The sequence below is a fragment of the Schistocerca nitens genome, chromosome 6, assembly GCF_023898315.1.
Source record: "Schistocerca nitens isolate TAMUIC-IGC-003100 chromosome 6, iqSchNite1.1, whole genome shotgun sequence".
In the NCBI taxonomy this organism is placed as follows: domain Eukaryota; kingdom Metazoa; phylum Arthropoda; class Insecta; order Orthoptera; family Acrididae; genus Schistocerca; species Schistocerca nitens.
In genome coordinates, this window is record NC_064619.1 from 243,457,445 (window position 1) to 243,483,368 (window position 25,924).

Below are 25,924 nucleotides of genomic sequence, written 5' to 3' on the forward strand. Positions count from 1 at the left end.
GAGATAAGTGTATCTTGTTTCTCAAAGCAGAAAAAAGTCTTCCTCCCTGTCCTGGAGTGCTTTTTCCCTGACAGTGTCTCTTGCAGGTGTTGTTTGCAGCATGGCTTCCAGCATATGACCCTCAACTATCTAGGTAGGGCTGGCCTTAGCTGGTTTGGAAAACATCCACACAGGGCTGTCCTGTAACCCCCTTCCCCGCCCTTCCTCCTATACAAGTTGTACGTCTTTGTCACATTCAAAAGAATTCTAAGTTTCTTCATTGACGTACTACAGATGCATCAAAAGACCTGAAAACCTGCTATTGTAATAGGAAAATAATTAATCAGAGAAGCAATCTTAATAGGTATAGTAATTACTAAAATGTTAATAATAAAAATGAACTTAGCTATGGGAATCATTTTAATTTAATGTCATTCAAAATCAAATAAGGCTCACAAGTATTGTTTAGGATGCATACTTAAATGTGACTGTGCTCTATATTTACAAGAAATTAAATGAGTTATAGATTATAAACACTAAGGGTTTTCTGCTCTATACACTTTACAAAAAATGTCTGTTCCTTGTTCTTTGATGAGAAAATTCATCAATGTCTTCAAAATGAAATTTTGCAGCCACGTCATGTTCCACTGACAGGTTGGCAAGAGAAGACAAGCTTTCTTCCAAGATACTGCTGCTGGAATAATTCTTGATAAGATTTAAACGTGAAAAGCTCCTTTCACCGGAGGTGACAGTCACTGGTGCCGTTAGCAAAATTCTGTTGGCAATATATGTTGGGACATGTGTTCCAATATCATTCAAGTATTTCAGTATTAACATAAGAGTTTTCACATCACTGGACACCATTTCCATGAACACTTTAATTTCTGTCAAAGGTCTGATGTAACAATGTCTTTCAAAAATTCACCATTTATGTTTACACTTAGCTCTGTCTCAAGAGATTTACATAGCATTTTCAGTTCTTCAAAAGCTGAATATTTCGGAATACTTAGCCAGATGAGCAAACCTCTCTTTCAAACTTTTCAACACTGTGTCAATGACAGGGTAGAAAAAATCGATTTTGTGTTTCTCCTCTGAAGGATGAGCTCTGCAAAACCACGTCATCACCTTCATAATCAAATTGCTGTGCTTGCTTACCAATTCTCTTTTCTCCAAATTTCAGTTCAATCTGTAAACTTTCAGCTAGCTCTTTCATTGTTAACTGCACATTAACAAAACCTTCTTCATGGAAATTTTCGATAAACTCCACTAGACTTTCAAAGGAATTTGTTGCTACGTTCACGTCCGAGTTTTCTGCTTGAAGTGCATTACTTGCTGCGTTAATGGCAAAGAGAAAGTCATACCTTATGACAATGCCTACAATAAACTCAAAGCTTTCTAATTTGTTCACTGCAAGTGAGTGCGCTTCGCTCTTTGTTTTCAGTTCAACATTGCTGTTGCTCACCTCAAGAAGGGCATCCCTGACTGCTCTTGTCTGGTACCTTATAGCTTTGACACTCTCCACCCTACTTTCCCATAGAGTATCTGAAGGCCTCTTCATTATTAAAGTTGGTACCCTGTTCAATACGATTTCTCATCTCTGAACGGATGCACTGAATTACACCAAAAATGTGAGTGCTTTTGCTGTAGATTTTGCTGCATTTGATAACACAAGATTAAGACTGTGTCTGGCGCTTGGAATATAAAATGCTCTTGGATTGCACTTTAGGATTCTGACTTGAACACCACTTTGACAGCCTTTCATATTTGTGCCATTATCATAACTTTGGCCTCTGCAATCATGAATATTGAGTCCTAGGTGACCTATTTTTGACAAAAGAGTTTCACTCAAACTTTCTCCCCTGTTGAAGTGACATTCAGAAAGTTGAGGAAGTGTTCTACAGTCACTGCTTCTTCTGATAAATTTACAAACCTAACAATCAATGTCATTCATTGTGGCTTGTATCAGGATTACAATCAAGTTTGACAGAAAAATATTTATTTTCTTTTACCAAATTAACAATGTTTTTTACTTTGTTAGCAAGCTACTTTATGAGTTCATTTTGAGTGTTTTTCCCAAGATAATGGTCATGAATTTCTTGAGATTTTACCCACCTTAAATGTTACTGCAAATCAGGGTCACATTCTGCTATAATTTCGATCAAACCAAGATAACTACCATATGTTCTTGATAGAGCTTGTTGCTGGTTCTCCTTTTTATTATGCTTTGGCATATACCTGAAGGTGAATATAATTCTTTCACAACCTGATGCCAATGTTCCTTCTCTTTTTACAGTAGTTCAAGGTGAATTTGATTAATACTTTTTTTTTTGTTTCAAACATATCCCACATTCTACCCATTTTTTGTACAGTTTATGTGGTTAAATGATTGTTCGTGCTCTTGAAGCCAATTTCCTAAAAGAACCCAATCACAGAGTCCATCACTTGACGACTTGTTTGTAGAAGATCCCAAAAGTTTACAACAAAAACAAAAAACTTTATCAGTAGATTTTGAATAAACAAGATATTTGTGCTCTCTTTTTGCTCTTATTTGGTAAAGTTATTATGTAAAAATGAGTTGAAAATTTTCCTTTGTTCTCGTTTAAGGGGTACTCAAAATTTACAATTTTAGTAGGGCCTTTCTGTGGGATTTCATTTATCATGGAGGGTGTTAACATATTAGGCCAGATGACTGGGTCAAAATTTGTGATTACTTCACAATTGCTACCACTAGGCCTGCCTGAATGTGGGACAGCAGGAGGTCAGCATTCCAATCCTTCATGTTCTCTTGCATCTAAAGCACCACATAATGAGTGCCTACTGTTAATGCCATCATCCTTTAATCACACTTTAGCCTCTTTGTCTGAAGTTGTTGGTCAAAGAAATTTTTCAAAAGTGCCTTTTTGTGAGTTCAAAAACTGTTCAAGTTGTAGCTTTTTCTTGATCTTTTGAGCATGTGAATCGTATTTCCTAAATCTATCCCTTTCATGAGACATTTCCTTGTTGGCACTTTGAACTTCACAGGACAGGCAAAAATACTGTATCTTGACACTGAGTGCACACACAACACATGAAACGGCATGAACTGGAAAACCACAATATGTTTAAATTTACAATGTGAAAAAATCATTGTGTGCGAAACACCTGCTGATGGAAGAATGTAATGCTTTATTGTTAGCCACAACAATGAACAGAAAGGGCATGGAGGGGCGCTGAGAAACAATGAATTGTGCAACTTTTAGTTTACGCATGAGCAATAATCATGTGTTGACAGCAGATATTACTATAGCGCACCAGTACATAGCCTCTGGTTCCCTCGAGTCCAATGCAGACATAATTTTCTGAGACATACTCCAAAGGCCATAGTCATGTCAAAATGGGTATATAATTGAATTACATTACATTAAAAGTAGTTTCAGACTCACCTTTCTTTATTTTTTAATTTATCTATAATAATGCAATTACAAGTGACAGTTTTCAAATTACCTTCTGACATTTTGTGCAGGGCTCCAAGAAGCACTGGCCCCCTAGAAGTGCGAGGCTCTGTGCGGTTGCACCATTTGCACATGCCTAAGGATGGCCCTGTGCACAGGCATGTGGCTGATCCATCCAGTTGGCTCTGAATATTGGATAGAAGCATGCAGACAGGATTAGATCTTTATTTTCAAATGCATATTCGAACCTCTTCTGCAGTCCCAGAAAAACAGCATCAAACAGAGATCTTCACGGTGTCATTTTAGTGAATAACTTTTTCAACTTTTGTTTAAGAGCAAAGTTCAAAGCCTGTACCATCAGACTCATCACTTCACAATGTTCTCTCACAAAAGAAACTTTTTCGTAAGTTAGTCTTGGCAATGTCCATGCAGCTCTCAATTATTTCATTACCATTATCCATCAATTTGCAGATCCAGTTTGCGGCCTCTTACATTGAGTTCCATCTCATAGTTACAAGTGTTAACAAATAGATATCACAACTATCTTTGATATGGTATGCAACTTGTGTTGATGGATTCTTTTTATTCTAAAACTTGGAGCACATTGCCATGGAGTACCTCGAAATTTTTTTTATTTTTATATTTTCTGGTGCATGTTCAGAGTGTTCCATGGCAAACAAATTTAATGTTTGATTTGCACAATGGTAGTGACAGGGCAATAGTACCTCTTCCTCAGCACATTTAGTTCCACTTACTTATTCTAATGTATTGAAGGCACTTATAAATTCTAATTCATCAGTAATAATTTGCCTCTGGAACAATGCAAAAGCATTGCAAAGGTTTCTGCCTTCATATGTTATGCCACGTACTTTATTTTGTATGTGATATTCCGACAATGTGTTACTCATTTCCTTGGCTGGAGCATTGGATGTATGCCTTCCTTTCATACATCTACATGCCAAAACTGCCGTTTTTCTTTTCAATATGACTGGATCAAACCAGTGACCAGTTACTCCAAAGAAGCTTCTAAAACACTATAACATAATTTAGTTGAAACATCAATGAACAGACCTTGAAAACACAAGGGAAGCTACTCAGAACTCTGTTACTCCATACGTCAGCAGTAGTTACCATTGCATCCACCTTCTGAAGCTCACCTCGAACTTGTTTTTTCATTCTCTCAGATTCTGTATTTTGTCTTTCACTTAATTCTTCTTGACACAACTGACAGAGACTTTACGAAACCCATACATAAAACATCTTTAAATGATGGCTCCTGTACTATATGAAATGTGTTCCATTCAGCACCTCTCTATGTGTAGCCCTACACTTTGTTTTACACCTATTACGCGATAATATCTGTTTCTTTAGTAGTTTATTTACAATGACTGTGTACCATGGAGGTTCCCTCCCATTATGAACTGTCTACTGGTCACATATCTGTCCAGTGCAATTTCCTCTACATACTCCTGACATGTGCTGAAAGTTTAAAGTTCCTCATGGAGGTATGACACTACAGATTTTTTATCTAGTTTACTGGACATACATATCCTTCTGCTTATCTTAACTGTCCTTCGTTCTTTGGTAATTATTGTGCCACAACCGCTTCGTGATCACTGGTACTAGTTTCGATGTGGACATCCTCGAAGATGTCACGTCTGTTTGTTGCCATTAGATCCAATATATTTCCATCATGAGCGGGGTTCTTAACTATCTGTCCTAGATAGTTTTCATAGAAGGCCTTCAGTAAAGTTTCACTGGATGTCTTAATCATGCCCACCAGTACCAAAACAGCAATTTTCTCAATTAATTGCTGTATGATTAAAGTCTTCACTGAGGTTTTCCCTAAAGTTTTCAGTTACATCAGGGATGAGTCTGGTGGATGACAGAAGGATCCAATTACCATTTTGTGCCCACCCCTGATTCTGAGTCTTGCCCAAACAGTCTCACATACAGCTTCAATTTCTATCTTGGTGGATTTGAGTTTCTTGCCATTTGCCTATCCTTTCAATATACACTGAAATTTTCCCCAAAAATCTTACTGCTATCAATTTCAGGTTTCACCCAGCTTTCTGTACCTACTATTATGTGCAAATGCTTCAGCTGTTTACCATTAGGATTTTAATACTGTCATGTGTGGGAGGCATTTCTTTCGATCTTACACTTATACTTCTGGGTTTCGTAAGCTATCAATATCTGGATTTGATGGAGAGTCACCTAATCTAAAGCACCCTTGTGTGTGCCCCACATGCAGTCAGCTACCTGGGTAGCAGCCTCTGGACCCTACGGTTCTCAACCCTGTGACGCAAGTCCAGAAAGTCACAGGCTAGCTTGTCACAGAACTTTTGAAGTCTCTAGTTCAGTCCTTCCACTCGACTCAGAACCAAAGAGCCTTGATCAGTTTTGGGGACAATGCTCCAAATTGTGAGCTTCATTGAAACTCCACGCTCAAGGGTGGTCTTCTCAACCTTCCCTGCCAGTCACTGAAATGACCTAAGAATGACCTCAGAGATCAGATGACAGGCATCATTTGTTCCAACGTGCACCACAGTGTCTCGCACTTTATTTTTCTTGAATTTATTATAGGAAAGTTGGATGTTTGCCATAAGCAGAAGTGAGAATTAAACATATTAGCTTTTTCAGGTTTATAGTTAAAACTGTTGAGTATATTTCCTTTTCCAATAAAACAATGGTATCTATCATACATTTATTTCAACACATAACTCTCAGTAAACCAAGTGAGAAATTTACCTGTGCATGTCTTCTTAAGTTTGCTGTGGAGATCTCATTGCTTTGGATTCTGTGCCCATCAACACACAATTTGTAATGAAAGGTATCTTTTATTCCATCGGACGTCTAAAATTCAAACATTTCAGCATAAGATAGACAAGGCATGCACATCTCCTTCATTTCTGAAAGATGTGGAAATTAGTGTTATAACCCCAGAGAGTGCATATTATTCACATGTGACACATCACATGACTGCAGTATACTCATTGTTGTGTATATAATTTTAAAATTAAAATGTTATGATTTATGCAGGGTCACCCCTACTCCTTCTAGTGTGTAAAAATGTAATCATTAGCATATTGTAAGTGCTTTACATGTGGATTTAAGATATCATTTAAGTCCAGTGTGAAAATTATAATTCAGACATTTCTGGTGTGCATTTTAGAATATTAAGCTGAAGTAATAATACTTAATAAAAAGCAGAGAGAATTGTTGACTGAGTGATGTCAGGGAGAAAAAGATGGAGAAACACATGCAGAAACAAAATGCTGAAAAGGCATGCTGTTCAGCTATGCTGCAGGATGTAAATGTGTCACTAATCGCTGCAGCAAACTCAAGGTTTTTCAGCAAATGTGACATGCTCATTGTTGAAAAGATTTATTCTCATAGCAAAATATGTTGCATGCAATAAAAGAAGTAATGATACTTTCATTAAATTGTCACTGGAAAAAATAACTTAGTTACAGTGTAAGTTATGTTATGGATATGATAATGCACTTACTCGCTGTTACCTTTGAAAAGTAACTGTTTCTAGTAACAGTGTTACTCCACAACTCTTGCTGGACATTATGGCACCAAGGTAAATTCTGAAAGTTGCCCCATGGCAATGATAAGCCAAACCCCATCTGTTCTCAGAAACGTTAGAACATTAATCCAACCACGTGGTCTCCTCCACAGCCGACTCCCTGTAGTGGACATACAACATTTATAGCTCTTTTGTATTTTTCAGTTATGTCTTGAATATGTGAATTCCATCAGACTTTTTAGTTGCTGAAAAAAATCATTTGCCATAGTTTCAAAGTGGTTTAGTAGCTGGTAACATCAGCTACAGGAGATTTATTATCAGCAATGCATAGTCCATTTGTTTCCAGATATGAGGGTAATATATCAATTGTCTAGGACAATTTATGCAGGGCCACCCCTACTCCTTCTAGTGTGTAAAAATGTAATCATTAGCATATTGTAAGTGCTTTACATGTGGATTTAATATATCATTTAAGTCCAGTGTGAATACATTAAACGAAGATGAAAACCATTTGAGCACTGTGGAAGACTTCTATTCATTTATCTAGGGGCTTCTTGATTATTTTATGTTTTTACAAAATGGGAAGTGTCCAAGAGTACCTATAATAGGTTGTTCACAATTAGAATTTGGTGTGTATGCAGATTCTTGACTAACAGAGGTATGTAGATGTTTTCATATGCATTAACTATGTTGGTGAACACTGGTCTCTTGTATCTATTGCAACTGATTCATGCCGAAGATGGGTACTCAATAATTTATCATTTGTGCCACAGCCTTTCTGGAAAAACCAAACGTCATCTTGAGAAGTACAATGTAACATTCACACCACCAATCCAATTTCTGCTTTATTATCCTTTCCTTTCTGACACAGACATATTGTCAGATATATTACCATGTTTTGCAAAAGGAATGACTAGTGCTATCTTCCAGTCTTGAATGTCAGTTCTAGTAACCCATATATTATGAAAAAGATTGCAGAAGAGTTTATGGCCTTCCACTGGCAAGTAAAATAACATGGTGGTAATTTATGTTGTCGAGATTGTACTATACTTTACCCCAAAATAGTACTCAATTCAGTTGTGAAAGGTTCATTCAGAAATCTTAATTTATATCATTTACGAGCAGATCAGTTTAGTCAAGAGCTAAATATTTCTGCAAGCTGTTCACAATAATTGTTGGAACCCTGGATGGAGTGCTGCTGCTGTCATGGATTTGCCCAGTCTCTTTTAATCTTATACTGTCCGATTACCAGAGTCAGTCTGTTCCAGCCAGGTGCTCACGAGCACAGGTGGATGAACAGTTATGTGCAGGCAGTCAAACAGACATGCCGTAGCCTACATGATTGTACTGCTTTGGGTGAGTGCATGCAGGTAGGGGTGTATGCATATAAAAAAAATCTAAGTAAATTCCACATCATATGTTGTTGTTGTTGTTGTTGTTGTGGTCTTAAGACCAAAAAACTGGTTTGGTGCAGCTCTCCATGCTACTCTATCCTGTGCAAGCCTCTCCATCCACAAATAATTACTGCAATCTACAGCCTTCTCAATCTGTTTATTGTATTCACCTCTGAGTCTTCCTCTACAGTTTTCACATCTCATACTGGACTAAATTTGTGACCCCGTGATGTGTCCTATCAATAAATCCAACTTCTAGTCAGGTTGTGCCACAAATTTCTTTTCTCATCAGTTGTATTCAGTACCTCCTCAATAGTTACATGATTTACTCATTTAATCCTCAGCATTCTTCTGTAGCACCACATTCCAGAAGCTTCTATTTCTTCTTGCTTAACTGATTATTATCCACATTTCACTTCCATACAGGGCTACACTCCAGACAAATACCTTCTGAAAAGACTTCCTAAAACTTAAATCTCTATTCAGTGTCAACAAATTTCTGTTCTTCAGAAACGCTCTTCTTGCAGTTGCCAACCTAAATTTTACATCCCCTCTAGTTTGGCCATCATCAGTTATTTTGCTGTCCAAACAGCAAAACTCATCTACTACCTTAAGTGTCTCACTGCTTAATCTAATTCTCTGAGTGTCACCTGACCTAGTTCGACTGTATTCAATTTTTCTTGCTTTTTCATGATCATCTTATGTCATCCTTCCAATACACTGACCATTCTGTGCATCTGCACCCCAAAGTCTTTTGCTGTCTCTGACAGAATTACAATGTCATTGGCAAACCTCAAAGTTTTTATTTCTTCTCCCAGAACTTTAATTCCTTCCCCAAATTTTTTTTTGGTTTCCTTTACTGCTTCCTCAATGTATAGATTGAGTAACATCAGGAACAGGCTACAACCCTGTCTCAATCCCCTCTCAACCACTCCTCCCCTGTCATGCCCCTTGACACTTATAACTGCCATCTGGTTTCTGTACAAGTTGTAAGTAGCCTTTCGCTCCCTGTATTTTCTCCTACCATCTTTAGAATTTGAAAGAGAATATTCCAGTCAACATTGCCAAAGCTTCCTCTAAAATAAGTTGTAGGGTCAGTATCACTTTACTTGTTCGTACATTTCTCCAAAATCCGAACTAATCTTCCCAAGTCATCTTTACCAGTTTTTCTGTTCTTCTTTAAAGAATTCATGTTAGTATTTTGCAACCATGACTTATTAACCCTAGGACTCACTCTGAGGTCATAGGTGACCCCAATCATCTTTACTATGGATAAAATAATATTTCTATTTCTTGCAAAAATCCAGAATTTTATGACTTTCACCACACAGTATTGTAGTTCTCTCACAAAAATTTTTAGAGCGCTTGACGCAACATTTAAATCAATAATTAACAAAAACTACTGTTGGGGTCAATGACCCCAGATAGATTATATGTAACATTCATAGAATGTATAGATTATAATAATCAAAGTTGTACATGCTATTTCAATGTGGTCTGATGATACGTGGTCTACTATGCACATCTGTATTTTGTATAGTATTGTTCACCCTATATGTGTGTATATATATACTATGTATTTTTTTGACGAAACCCATGCAATGTAAATTGTCTCTGGATGAATAAACTACTACTACTACTACTAACTATCAATCTCTTTCTTAGGTATTTTGAGTTGGTAACACTGAATTCAGGTGTTATTCAGGTGTTACTCAGAACTAACCTCAAACTGAAAGTTCGTTTGTATGTTTGTTGTACGTTTGTTGTTGCAGTGTAATTTCAGCATGGATGGAATACGTTTTGCGCCTGGCTATAGTTTAGAACAAACTATGGAAGACTTATTTCGTAGCAGTAGTGATTCAGAAGGTAGTGACGCCGAAGATGATGGAACAGAGACGCAGGTAGACCAAAGTGGTGAAATTTGTTTACATGAATTAGAAGAAAATGATATTCTTGCTGAAAATGATGACAGTGGAGAAGATGAAAGTGCAGTACTGGTAAGCAGGGATCGGGATATTGCATGGAGTACAAAAGAACCATCAATTTGTAGATTTCCAATCCGCAACATACAACGATTTTCAGCAGGTATTCCTAGTACAGTTAGTGTTAGCTCAGCTGTTGACTGTTTCAGGCAGTTTATTACTAATGAATTGCTGGATATAATAGTTCAGTTCACAAATCAACGAGGAAATGAATCGAAAGTGTCTGGAAAATTAGTTGACTGGCGTGATACAGACAGATTCGAGCTTCTTTCATTTTTAGGCTTGCTGATTCTGTATGGCGTACAGAAGAGCCAGGGGAAACCTATTGACAAATTTTGGGACTCTGAATATGGCACTCCTCTATTCCGTGCTGCTATGTTGAGGAGGCGATATCAGGACATTCTGCGTTCACTTCGTTTTGACGACCGCATCACAAGACTTGAAAGGAAAGAGAGGACTGGAAATAAGGCTGAAGCTGTACTGGAAATATTTGATTTGTTTGCTGTGCAATGTCAAACATCATTTATACCTTCCAGCAACATTACTGTTGATGAACATCTTTGCGTATACAGAGGTCGGTGCAGTTTCCAGGTCTACATTCCTTCAAAGCCAGGAAAGTATGGCATCAAGATATGGTGCGCAGTAGACTGTGAACATGGTTATCTGACAAATCTTCAAATGTACACTGGAAGGAGTGGTGATGTGAGAGAAGTGAATCAAGGCAAGAGAGTGGTCTTAGATTTAGTGCATCATCTGGCTGGCAGTGGTAGGAATATTACCACTGACAATTTTTTCACGATCTATGACCTTGGCCAAGAATGGTTGAAAATGAAGTTGACACTTGTAGGTACTCTATGTTCTACAAGAAAAGAAGTCCCAAAAGAGTTTTTGCCTTTGAAAACTAGGGAAGGATGCACTACCAGATTTGCATACAGTGGTAAAACCCTATTAGTTTCGTATGTTCCAAAAAGAAATAAGGCTGTGCTACTCCTGTCAACACAACATCAATCATTTGAAGTGCCCAAAGAAAACAACTTGAAATGAAAACCAGAAGTAGTGTTGTATTACAACTCAACAAAATCAGGTGTTGATACGCTAGGTCAAATAAGCTCTTACTATTCTGTGAAAGAGGGTACAAAATGTTGGCCATTAGCAGTATTTTATGATCTTGTCGCTCTAGCTGCACTCAATGCCTACAGACTCTTCTGTGTTGCTGTTGAAAAAACAGAGAGACGTCTTTTTCTAATGAAGTTGGCCAAAGAAATGGCAAAGCCCCAAGTGGAACGTCGTTTGAGTTTACCATGAGCAAGGAACAAGGATATTATTAGCAGTATCAAACAGTGTGGATTTGATGATCTGTTAGACAATGGACATCCAGACGTAATACCCGACAATCAGAAGAGAAAGCGAGGCAGATGCTCCATTTGCCCCCGATCAAAGGACACAAAATACAGTTCAACATGCAAAAAGTGTAACAAATTTGTTTGCAAGGAACATTCTGAAATAGTTACTACTTGCAAAATATGTGCAGATGACTATGGTACGGATTCCGGTTAGAATTATGTTTCCTGTTGAGTTGTTCATCACATTTTCTGTAAATTTGAAGCCATTGTGAAACATTTATGAGTGAAACAAATTATGACTTAGAGTAATATTGTAACTTCTGATATGTAATTGCCCTGCCATATGTAATTTAATTCTACTATGTACACACCTGTTAAAAAAGCTGTGAAATGTGTCTAAATAATAAATAAAATGTAAACAAACAGTATTAAATGACAGTATGTTGTTCTCTGAATGATTAGTACACACAGTCAATTATATGGAGTACTGGGGAAATATTAGCAGAGTGAGTCCTAGGGTTAAACTGATAGTTTGGTAATTTCCACACCTTCCAGCAGCTGCTTTCTTTGGAATTGCAATTATTACATTCTTATTGACGTCTGAGGGTATTTCACTTGTCTCATGCATCTTGCACACCATATGGAATAATTTAGTCATGGCTGGCTCTCTCAAGGCAAACAGCAGTTATGACGGAATATCATCTACTCCCGGGGCTTTTTGGAGTAAGGTCTTTCAGTGCTCTGTCAAATTCTTCTCTCCATATCATATCTCCCATCTCACCCTCATCTACATCTTCTTCCCTTTGTATAATATTGCTTTCAAGTTCGTCTCCCTTGTATAGACCCTCCATACACTTCTTCCACCTTTCAGCTTTCCCTTCTTTGGTTAGCACTGGTTTTCCATTTGAGCTCTTGAAATACATACTGCAACTTCTCTTTTCTCCAAAGGCCTGTAGGTGGTATCTATCTTCCCCTTAGTGAAATATGCTCCTAAATCTGTACAGTTCTTCTCTGGCCATTTATCCTTAATCATGTTGCACTTCTTGTCAATCTAACTTTTTAGACATTTGTATTCCCTTTCACGTGCATCATTTTTATATTTTCTCCTTCCATCAGTTAAATTCAATGTCTCCCGTCTTATCTAAGGATTTCTGCTAGGCTTGGTCTTTTTGCTTATTTGATCCTCTGCTGCTTTTACTGTTTCATCTCTGAAACCTTCCCATTCCTTTCTACTGTGTTTCTTTCCTCTGTTCTACTTATCCATTGCCTAATGCTGCCTTGGAAACTTTCAACAACCTATGGTTCTTTCAAATTATCAAGATCCCATCTCCTTAATTTCCGACCTTTATGCAATTCTTCAGCTTTAATCTACAGTTTGCAACCAATACATCACGCTCAGGGTAATCAATCGGAAACCTTCCCTTGTCTCCAGGTATTTACCACATATACAGTCTTTCTTCATGATTCTTAAACCAAGTGTTTGCAATGATTAAATTATGCTCTGTGCAACATTCTACCAGACGGCTTTCTCTTTCATTCCTTTCCCTCACTCCATATTCACCTACTATTTTTCCCTCTCTTCCTTTTCCTACTATGGATTTCCAGTCCCCCATCACAATTAAAACTATCTGAATAATTTCTTTTATCTCTTCGTAAATTTCTGTAATCTCTTCATCACCTTTGGAACTGGTTGGCATAAAAACTTGTTATTGGTGTTGGCTTTGTGTCCATCTCACCTACAGTAATGTGCTTACTAGTATCTTACCCGCATTCCTGTTTTCTTATTCATTATTAAACTTACTCCTGCATTACCCCTATTTGATTTTGTTTTTAAAGCCCTTACTCACCTGGCCATAAGTCGTGTTCCTCCTGCCACCAAATTTCACTAATTGCCACTATATCGATAATGACATCCTCCTGAGTAGTCTCTGCCTGGAGATCCAAATGGGGGACTATTTTACCTACGGAATTTTTTACCCAAGAGGGTGCCTTCATCATTTAACCATACAGTAGAGCTGTATGCCTTTGGGAAAAATTATGGCTATAGTTTCCCCTTGATTTCAGCCATTCACAGTATCAGCACAGCGAAGCCATTTTGGTTGATGTTACAAGGCCAGATCAGTCAATCATCCAGACTGTTGCGCCTGCAACTAGTGAAAAGGCTGCTGCCCCTCTTCAGGAATCACACATTTATCTGGCATCTCAACAGATCCCTTCCATTGTGGTTGAACCTACACTACAGCTATCTGTATTGCTGAGGCATGGAAGCTACCCCATTGATGACTCAATCCATGGTTCATGCGGGGCGGGGGGTACATCATATGAGTGGTCTCAGTTAAAACACATATACACCAATAAGTTTGTAAGTTATTCTGGATGTTCAGTTGATCTTAAATCCAACATCATACAAGAGTTCACATTTAAGGTAAACTGAACATGCAGAATAACTTACAAACTACTTGTTGGTGTATATGTACTGTAAATAATGATTAGAACACTACAGGCCAGGCCAACATAGTACTACACGGGGCAGTGGATACCTATAATATAAACAGCCTGAAAGCAGTTTTCAGTCCTTGAATCTGTAGGTTGTTAGATAATTTGTAAAAAGAGTGAGTATTGAGTTATGTTCTTAATTTTCTTTAGAATTTGTTGGGATTTCCAATTTCTTACTTTGTTAGATGTAAATGTAAATGTGGCTAGGGCCTCCTGTTGGGTAGACTGGTCACTTGGTACAAGTGTTTTTGTTCAAATTCGCTTTGGCAACTCGCATGTTGATGTGGGTGAAATGGTGACATAGATGACACAACACCCAGTCCTGCAAATCTCTGACTGTGCCCCTCACACAGCATTCTGCTGTGCTGACCACACAGCTGTGGAGGCGGACTATGTTAGATGGAGCTCGTTACATATCTTTCAATCACTGTATGTGAATCCATTCGAAACCCTGGGTGAAGAGGCAAAGTCTACATGAAAATTATTTTTGCATCTTGAGTGTGCAAATCACATTTCAGCTGAAACTGATTTTTATTGGCAATAATAAAAACCATAGGGGAATAACTATATTGAAAACTAAACTGAAGATCTGTTGGATGAATAATTTATCTATTGTAGCTGTGCTGAAATATGAAAAATGAGTCAACAGGCTTGACTTTAGGTCAGAACTGTTCAAGGTGCATACACAACAGGCCAGCCAAGCCTAAAGAACGACAAACAGTAGATTTGGCTGAATATTGTTCACCAACACATTGTCAATCAGCCTCTCATCCGCATTGAGCCCAGGGTTGGGCCCAAGGGATTCAGCCAAGTGGAATCACAGTTGGGTCTGATAACATGTCGAGGTTCCTCCCATTTCATTACTGTTAGAAAGTACTGTTTTAATTATCATTTCACTGACTGATATTATGAGGGAAGGATTTAACAGTCTTCACATGTGTAATGTTTATTTTACTCAGGAGGCTGGTCATTTGAAAAAGATGAAGTAATAATGCTGGTAGGAAGCCTCTCTTTTAACACATAGGGACCAGTGTTGTGGGATATGTCTGACCATGAAGCAGAATTGGATTTTGGGTTATCCAAATGAAAGCTGCAGATTTTTTTTTCCAAATTTATCCTGCAGAAAACCCATCCTGCTAAAAGCAAACCATGTCAATTTTTTAGACTTCCCAGTCCCTGTTTTGTCTGTTTCTCTCTGTTGTTCATGGTAAAAAGATGTCAATAAAGCTTTAATTTTGTTTTTTTTTTTTCACATTGTGCACACTACTTCCTAACAGCCTGCTTATTTCCTTCCTTTGAAACAACTGCTCAAAAGTAATGTATCCCTAAAATAACGAAAAACCTCTCTAATTTATTTTATGAGCATAACATGTAGTCAGAGGGGCAAGGATGAAGGAGATATATGGCATAATATGCTACTAAAGAGTCATCCAGACAATACTTGAAAATGGTCTAAAGTTGAATTTGTACAATCGTACATAAAATAAAGCCAGAGGCATCATGAACTCTTTCAAAAAATAAAGTAAAAGAGTACCTTATTAGCCATTCCTCCCACAATTTATAAGAATATTTAGATTCTATATTGTACATTACAGTTAACAATTTGGCTTACATTAAATGGGATTTAACTTTGCCTGCAATAGAAACTGATGGTGTTCCATGTAAAGCAAGCAGCTGAATAGTGTGGGAGGGAGAGCAATGGCTGTTTTCGAAGTATCTGTTTTTTATATATCAGCCCAATCTTATAAATTTTGTAGAGATGGTCTTTATGTAATGGATATTAAATCAACATTAATATAATATATGACACATTCTTGCATTTGTTGTGGCTTGGAAGCAGGCAGCCTCTTAACATAATTTTTAAGAATTTCTTGCCAAGTCCTGCACAAGCTGTGTCAATTCATGAAGACTGCTGGCTGGAGGGTGATATGAAAGTTTATATCACCCCACTGCATCACAGACAAGGATCCCTACATTTCTCAAGGCGTTAGGCATGCGAAATGTCATGTGGAGTCTTGCATTATCCTGCTGGAATATGCCATTTGGTACCCTGGTCAAAAAGGATACGACAACAGAATTTCTATTTTTAACAGATACTGGCAAGCATTCACCTTCATTCAATGATTACCAAAGAAGTCCTGTTGTCATTTACAATAGCTACCCTCACCATGACTCCAGGAGTTGGAGAGATATGGGTCACCTTTCATGACGATTCAACAGGTCATCTGTGGACATGTTGGCATCAATCTGACCATGATGCAGAAGTGAGACTCATCACTGAACACCACAGAATGCCAGTTGATGCCCCAGTTGACTCTGGCTCTGCACTATGCAAGTGTCTGTTATCTGTGGTATGGTGCCTGTGATAAACAATGCATGGCAACATGAGATCTGAACCGAGCTCCGAATAGTCTGCTCCTAACAGTACATGTTGTCACTCTGCTTGTAAACACTACCCAGATTTCAGCTTTTGTCATCTGTCTGTTCATCATAACCAGTCAAATAACCGTACGATCTTCTCATGGTACAATCCTTGTAAAAGGACCCATGTCTGCTCTTTTTGCCACACCATTGTCCTGACTCTATGTCATCAACCCCCATTCTGCTGTCATTGCACTACAGACAACTGTCTCTGTGATCTGTCAGCATAATGTTGCCATATCTTTTATACTATATATTTGACCATTTTCAAACTCTGAAACTGAGTGATGTGGTACAGTAGTTAGCACACTGGACTTGCATCCATGAGGATGACAGTTCATATCTGCATCCAGCTATCCTAATTAAGGTTTTCCATGATTTCCCTAAATTGCTGCAGGCAAATCCCAGAATGGTTTCTGTGAAAGGGCATGGCCAATTTCCTTCCCCATCCTTGAAACATTCTGAGCTTGAGCTCCATCTCTTATGGCCTCATTGTCAATGGGATGTTAAATCCTAATCTTCCTGACTTTCATATAAGCTGTATACCCAGTGCTGGCTGATACTGTGAGCAGTCATAGCTGTTCTATTATTTCATTGGGATCAACATAATATGTATACTCCAGAGACCAATTGTTTATTCGTTATGCTAAATCCTGATACCTTTATCAGTGCTACTGGATAACACCTGTTTAATGATATTTCTTTATTTCCTAGCTCTAGGGCTTATTATTGACCTATTTTTCCTATGTGCACTAATCATATGTAATATTTCACTGCATATTTTTACATCTTTCTGTACATGGTTGTCAGGATTTGAAATCTTTAACAATATTAAGTCAATTAAACCAGGTTTGCTTCCAACTCCCTGATTCACAACGTGTATTAAATGCTTTATTAAACGTATAGGCTGGGTTCCCAACATATGCAGTTCTTCCCGATTGACTGAATATATCCAATCTAGTTCACCATCTCTGTGATGGTTAATGAAATTGGAGTAGTATATCCTTCATCTTCTCTACCTCTAATGGAAAATCTACGGTGGAATGTAACAGTTTTATGAGAAGGAAAGTTGCTATTCACCATATAGTAGGGATGCTGACTCACAGATAGGTACAACTCTCATAATTAAAGCTCCCAGCCATTAAGGCCTTTATCAACAGTAGCCACACACGCATGCATGTACGTGCGCGCGCGCACGCACACACACGCGCGCGCACACACACACACACACACACACACACACACACACACACACACACACACACACACACACACACACACACGCAAGCAAATGCAACTCACACACACGACTGCAATCTCAGGCAACTGAAACCAAACTGTGAGCAGCAGTACCAATGCATGATGGGAGTGGCTACTGGGTGGAGGTAGGGAGGAGACTGGGGTGGGGAGGGGGAGGGATAGTATGGTGGTGTTGGCAGACAGTGAAGTGCTCCACATTAGGAGGGGGGCAGGGGAGACATGGGGAGGGGGGGGTGAGAAGTAGCAGAAAAGAAGAGAAATAAAAAGACTGGGTGTGGTGGTGGAATGATGGCTGTTAGTGCTGGAATGGGAACAGGGAAGGGGCTGGATGGGTGAGGGCAGTGACTAACAAAGGTTGAGGCCAGGAGGGTTACGGGAATGTAGGATGTATTGCAGGGAAAGTTCCCACCTGTGCAATTCAGAAAAGCTGGTGTTGGTGAGAAGGATCCATATGGCACAGGCTGTGAAGCAGTCATTGAAATGAAGGATATCATGTTTGGCAGCATGTTCAGCTACAGGGTGGTCCACTTGTTTCTTGGCCACAGTTTGTTGGTGGCCATTCATGTGGACAGACAGCTTGTTGGTTGTCATGCCTACATAGAATGCAGCACAGTGGTTGCAGCTTAGCTTGTAAACCACATGGCTGGTTTCACGTGTAGCTCTGCCTTTACATTCTATGTAGGCATGACAACCAACAAGCTGTCTGTTCGCATGAATGGCCACCAACAAACTGTGGCCAAGAAACAAGTGGACCACCCTGTTGCTGAACATGTTGCCAAACATGATATCCTTCATTTCAATGACTGCGTCACAGCCTGTGCTATGTGGATCCTACCCACCAACACCAGCTTTTCTGAATTGCGCAGGTGGGAACTATCCCTGCAATACATCCTTGTTCCCATAACCCTCCTGGCCTCAACCCTTGTTAGTCACTTTTCACACCCATCCAGCCCCTTCCCTGTTCCCATTCCAGCACTACACAGCCATCATTCCACGACCACGCCCAGTCTTTTTATTTCTCTCCTTTTTTTGCTACTTCCCACCCTCCCTCCCCATGTCTCCCCTGCCCTCCTTCTAATGCGCAGCACTTCACTGTCTGCCAGCCCCACCATACTATCCCTCCCCTTCCCCACCCCAGTCTCCTCCCTACCCCCACCCAGTGGCCACTCCCATCATGCACTGGTGCTGCTGCTCACAGTTTGGTTTCAGTTGCCTGAGAGTGCAGTCGTGTGTGTGAGTTGCGTTTGTGTGTGTGTGTGATTTTTGAATGCCTTAATGGCTGAAAGCCTTAATTGTGAGAGTCTTTTTATTGTGCCTATCTGCAGTTCACTATATGGTGATCAGCAACTTTCCTTCTCATAATATTGTCAGCAGATATATGTGAAAGTCACTCAATGTATTCAGTAATTGGTTTAAATGTTTCTTTGAGAGACTGATCTCCTTGCAAACATCCTATCCTTAGGATTCTCAGTTTCTATTAAATACCCTTTCATGCCTTGATGATTTTATGTTTTGTTGATATACTGTTACATACTAAACTGACCTCTATACTGTAGGCAACTTATATAGTCTCATGAACTTACCTGTAGACTTATTTTTGCTGTATTTCTAAGATTCATTCACTTTCATTGACCTTTGCATGTAGTATATCGATTAACTTCAGAAGGGTTGTGACTTTCATTTGCTGTTGAGCTTTTGCACCATTAATATTCTCAAGATGGGTTTCTTCAACATCTTCTAACATTTATTCGTTAACACAACCCTTGCTCCCTTGCAGCTTGTATATTTATTATCTTCTACATGCTGTCTTTCTTCTTGAATTTTGCATACATCCACTGATTAACCATCACATACTTAACAAACTTTGTGTCAGCCAGTCTGGTCAAGCTTTTATCAATGTCTTGTCTTTTTTTTTTTCTCACTATGTAATTCCAGGCTTTCCTTGGTAGAGACAGTTTGTGCACCCATGTACAAATGAATGTTCTGTGTATGCATACCCCTCCTCTCGGACTGAACACATGACATACATGCAAAGTTGTTCATGGCGTAATGTATACTGATATATTCATCTCCTTGACTGCTATATTTAGAGAAAGTCCTGGAAGTTTCTCTTATATCATCCATCACAAATTTTTTTTAAATCTCCACATATCTTTATAAATTCATAGAATATCATGTCAGGTCCTACATGCATTTGATAAATGTGTGTTAAATTCATAATGCACTGTCTGAAAACAATATAAAGTTTGCATTACACCTCACCAACTGTTCAGAATTATAGAATATGTCTGACTGAAATAAAATATGGCAACTCCCATACAACAGATGAAACAGAAATATTTCCAAATTTGATCCCGGTTTCCCTAGAGGACTACAGATTTGATGGGAAGAAAGAGTAGGGTGTTGATGTTTCTGCCTTGTCTGAGCAGTTTTGAATCTAGAAATGTATGTTAGATGCTTTTTGAGATTTGTGGGAAACTTATAGAAAGGTGTCTAAATTTGAACACAATTGACTATTATGTGTTCCCAAAACGTCTGACACCAAAGTTACATATCTTTTAATGACTACCGCAAGTGTTTCAGGGTAATGTGCTTATCAGTTTGGTATGACTATTTATTTCATAACTGTACTCACTGAACTACAATGGCTGTACACCTTTATGAACTTTAAAACTCTTATTTTAATGATGGGATGGTGAAATAAAAGAACTTTTGATGAAACATTATTTTATTATACATCAATAATCATACATCAAGTGCAGTAAATCATCTTTCATGGATTCTTCAACAACTTTACAGCATTTTCCAAATAATTTTTTCTTAAGCACAATAAACCGAACCTACATGACATGCATACATATAAGAGCAGCAAAAAAGCTTTGGTATTCCATCCAGAAATTCAGCATATATAGAGTTAATACTTATGGAGCTAATAGTGTCTGACTTTGGTACTCTGCAGGCACATGAACTTATACACTGCTATAAGTCATTCATATTTACAGTGTGTTGTACAGACAACACGTAACATCATTGAATACAGCTTTAACATAAGGCTGCCACCCAGTCAGTCTGTTGTACGCAGCTCGCAATTCACTCCCTAGGTCACATAACTTCATAACACTTGATTAATGTAGATAAATGGATGAGCCTCCATGGGCTACCATGAGTGGTGATCCCCATACATCTCTATGACAGACATCTTCAAACCAAGGTAGACATTGTCTGGAAGTGGCTGAGATACGTTACACTCAGTAACCATCTGAGCATCAAAGTATGGCACTGCACAGTATAGCTCCTTTGAACCTGTCTAACTAAACCACAGTTTACCACCATCCTTGACATTCTCAATTTCCATCACTAATAGACATTCATTGTCTGATTTTATGCTTATACTCAGTCACTTCAGTCTGCAGGTGGTTAAATTATGTGTGGTTGTGAACTGTAGTAAATTACAATGACTTAACTGTGGCTCAATGTATGGTTGTGTATGCTTATCTAATATATGTGCACAGCTGCAGCTTAATGGGTGGCAGTGGTGTGGCCAATAGATGCTCAAACAGATGTGTGTCCTGATCCAAAATAACAGCTAATCCCACATCAGGAGGCTGCCGTGCTGTTGAAAAGAAGAGAAACCATAATCACTTGTTCACACACACAGTGAACAGCGAGAGGAAATTTGACAGTATTCTTCTTCATCATCTTATTATTATTATTATTATTATTATTATTATTATTATTATTATTATTATTACTCTGCAGGGAATGGTGACTGATTTCTGCAGACACTTCATGGTCATTCCACTACAGTGAACACAACACAAGTGATGAATGTGTAAACATTTTCTTCATAAAGTATTGTTTGACAGACAACCCATTTGCAGTAAAGCAAGCTTGGATAAGTCAGATACTGGAAACAATGCTTTAGAAATTGGTGGGTTTTGGGAACTTCATTTGGCTTTTGTGATATTTGCATGAGTAAAAGATACGTTTAGTGGCTGTATTTGTAACAAAACATTTTGTACTACATAAACTATTACATAAGAACTCAAGTTTAATAAAAAGTGGATTTGGTAGATTTGGAACCAGTGCATTTATTTGCAACTATTACTTCAAAACTTTGTGATTAATATCATTTAATGTCAATGATTATAGCAGTTAATAAAGTGCTGGCCTGACACACTACAGAATGCCATGTCCAAGGAAGAAGTTGCTGATCAAGACACCAAAGATCTTGCGTAATGAGTGCTACTCTGTGATACAAGCAGACACTAATGTTAAATTGACCAGAAATGTGAGAAGATAAATTATATGTATATCATATTCAGATTTTAAAGGTGAAGAGACATTAATACATTGTAACTTTTATTATTTAAAAATGGTTAAGATGTACTTTTATTTTCTGTACTTTATCTGTTGTTGGGAACCTTAAAGTTTGCCTTACCTGAGTGCCTGACCGACCTAATGCAGCTATTGAACACAGCTACAAATCTTTGTGAAAAGAGTTTATAAGTATACACTTAAATGGAGACACTAAAAACCACTCATTTTGTTACCCAGATTTTTCTCTACACAGATGATAAAGAACAAATATGCAGCAGTGCCCCTATCTTTTTAACACAGTATAAATTAAGTTGGTAAGGTGAACACTATTTTACAATCATGTCACAATGTTTAACAAAGGAGACAAACCAGAAATTCAAAAGGGACAGAAATTGCTCACTGTGAACTGGAGGCTGTTGTCAAACACACTGTGTGATTCTCCCTCTGTGGCAAAGATTATCGATACCAGTAGTGCTCAGATTGTATCTGCTGATGATGTCCAGCTGGTATAGGGAATGGTAGATGGAGTCAGAAACGCTGCAACTGATCCAACTGGTTTTGCATGCATGTTCGGTATGCTCAGACCACACCACTGATATAGCTATCAATGCCAAGGCAATAAACATAACACCTTTTCATCATCTTCATCCTCATCATAGTGCCCAGTGTGCTTCACATATAACACTGAAGAACCAAAGAAACTGGCACACCTGCCTAATATCTTGTACAGTCTCCATGAGGCGCAGAGTGCCGCAACATGATGTGGCATGGACTTGACTAATGTCTGCAGTAGTGCTGGAGGGAACTGACACCATGAATCCTGCAGGACTGTCCATGAATCTGTAGGAGTATGAGAGGGTGGAGATCTCTTCTGAATGACATGTTGCAAGGCTTCCCAGATATGCTCAATAACGTTCATCTCTGGGGAGTTTGGTGGCCAACGAAAGTACTTAAACTCAAATAGTGTTCCTGGAGCCACTCTGTAGTAATTCTGGATGTTTGAGTGTTGCATTTTCCTGCTGGAATTGCCCTAGTCTGTTGGAATGCACAATGGACATGAAAGGATGCAGGTGATCAGACAGGATGCTTACGTATGTCTCATCTGTCAGATTTGTATCTTAACATATGAGAGGTCCCATATCACTCCAACTGAACTTGCCCCACATCATTACAGAGCCTCCACCAGCTTGAACAGTCCCATGCTGACATGCAGAGTCCATGGATTCATGAGGATGTCTCCACACCTGTACATGTCCATCTACTTAATATAATTTGAAACGAGACTCGTTGTGGTGGTTCTTTTTTATGTGTGTATTATTGGTATTTGTTTCTTATGTAAAGTTGGAGTTAGTATTATTCTGCCTGTTTCACAAAATTATTTACACCATGGACTCAGTTATGGTATTTCTCACAGTTAGTTTGCCCAACAAGCTGTTTTTATATCAAAAGACACCACCAACACACAATTTCCAGATATACGGCTGTACAGTTAATAATTTGTTTTACTGTTGTGAAATTGCAATGCTGAGGAGATTCTCGCAATTTCCATTATGCAGGCATAAAAAAAATTTACTGAAATCATGTTATATGAATATGGTTCAATATTAGAAAAACTGACTACTATTAGTGTTTCAATAGAAGAAGTACTAATCAAGAGAAATCTCCTACATTTACATTTATTTTTAATTATTTGTCAAAATTAGCAAATATTAAAATATTTATTAAGACTCTAGGCTGTTATAATTTAGAACAATGGTGTTGACCTCTGCACCAATGTCCACCTATAAAATTTGCATAAATTATTTAAGTCACTCACTTCATGAGTATGGGATCTGTCACAGTAAACATTAGCGACACTTTTAAATAATATTTGATTATATTTAGATTAAATATTACCTGAAACTTACACGTTTTCATGCCTCATCACAAAATGACTTCTTACACAACCATTAAACAAAAGGGAAGTGTGTGCGATTGTTTATCAAAAGGAGTAGAGATTACAATAACAATCATAGATCATATTAGTTGATTACATAGTCTTTTCAATTTTTCTGTGATAATATTTATTTCATTACAATGTCAGTTTTGTTATATTTGCGAAGTTCTTCAATATTATTTTTTCATGTTATGTGCGTACTGCCACATCATCCGACCAGGCAACACGTTTGCAGTTATCAACAGTGCAGTGTTGGTGTTTTCAGGCCCAGGGTAGGCATTAAGAATTTGTGTCATGCAGTTGTCAAGGGTACACGAGTGGGCCTTCGGCTCTGAAAGCCCACATCAAAGATGTTTTGTTGAATGGTTTGCTTACTGACATCTGATGGCCCAGCACTGAAATCTGCAACAATTTTCAGAAGTTGTCGTTGGTCCTGTTCTTGCAGGATTTTTTTCCATCTGCAATGATATCAGAGATCTGATGTTTTACCAGATTCCTGATATTCACGGTGCACTCATGAAATAGTTGTATGGGAAAATCCCCACTTCATTGCTACCTTGGAGATGCTATGTCCCATCACTCGTGCGCTGACTATAACACCATGTTCAAACTCACTTAAATCTTGATAACCTACAATTGTAGCAGCAGTAACAGAAAACACTTGTCTTATGTAGGCATTGCTGACTACAGCGCCATATTCTGCCTGTTTACATATCTCATTGTTTGAATATGCATGCCTATACTACTTTCCCTGGCGCTTCAGTGTAGCTTAAGAGTGCCGGGCCGGACTGCAGTCTCCATACTGCACCTGAATGACGTCTTTGGCAGAGGATCTTACAGCTGTTGGTGAGTACTTAATGGCTCAACAGGGTCAGTATGCAGAGCTTCAGCTTTAGCTTTCAGCAGAGTTTAGTCAGACTCCCTAGTCAGCATATGGGCTCTTCTGTGGCCAGTAGGCATACCTCAAATTATCATTGAGTCTTTGGGCGCATTGATAGATAGATCCATAGTGCAGTTTTGTAGCTTTGGGTGGATGTTACAGCCAACTAAGACATGTTCCACACGCTACTTGAGAGAGTGTCTGGTCCTAATCTATGAGTCTAGGCACCTCCTGGGCAGTCATGAGGAATTTGCCCAGTAAGTTATTAATGTTGTAATTGAACTGGAAACACAGTACCTCTTGCTGATGAACTCCAAGTCAGCACCCATCAGTAAATTGTATCAAGGTTTGCAAGTTGAGCACTACACCAATAGTGTCTCATAATGGTAGTTGCCCAAAATTAGCCCCCACGGCTGCGTGTGCTGTGTCGTTTTATCTGTTAGATTATCTTGGTGGCCAAAACCCCAAAATTGGCAGCTTGTGGTACATGAGGTGGACTTTGATTTTGTATTAGATGCTATTTTGCCATCTGGTCAAGTGGTCATTGACACTGATAAGTGGTAGGGTGCCAATTCAGGATAGTGAGCTGGGTGCTGGATGCAAGGGGCCAGTTCCTTGGTGGTTGGAGAATCCACAATGCAGCTTGGGCAACATCATACTTTATTTACCAAGAATTCCATGGCTTGTGGCTGTGTCAGGCGTTTCACTGATATCAAGGTGCATAGGCGATGGAGACCAATGTTAGCAGCAGTAGGTACCCAAGCACGGACTGTGAGCACAGGTCTTCTTGGAGAGACCCAGGAGCCAGTTGATGATGATAGCCTGGGCCTAGGTGGATAGCACCTACCCACCCACCCAGACACGAGCCACAAAAGGCACAGGAATGGCACATAGCACAGCAGCAAGTGGAGGTCGTTGCTACATGCTTTGCACCAGGTCGACAGCTG

General features: G+C 38.7%; 1 protein-coding gene across 1 annotated transcript; it reads left to right on the forward strand.

Moving 5' to 3' along the window:
- The first annotated feature begins 10,123 nt into the window (after positions 1-10,123).
- Positions 10,124-11,365, forward strand: LOC126263305 (piggyBac transposable element-derived protein 4-like). Its single transcript, XM_049960393.1, has one exon. The coding sequence runs from the start codon at positions 10,124-10,126 to the stop codon at positions 11,363-11,365; it is 1,242 nt and encodes a 413-aa protein (XP_049816350.1).
- Positions 11,366-25,924: the final 14,559 nt, after the last annotated feature.

What these genes read in the sequence shown, in the direction of transcription:
- LOC126263305 (XM_049960393.1), top strand. Translation starts at nt 10,124, where the DNA reads ATGGATGGAATACGTTTTGCGCCTGGCTATAGTTTAGAACAAACTATG.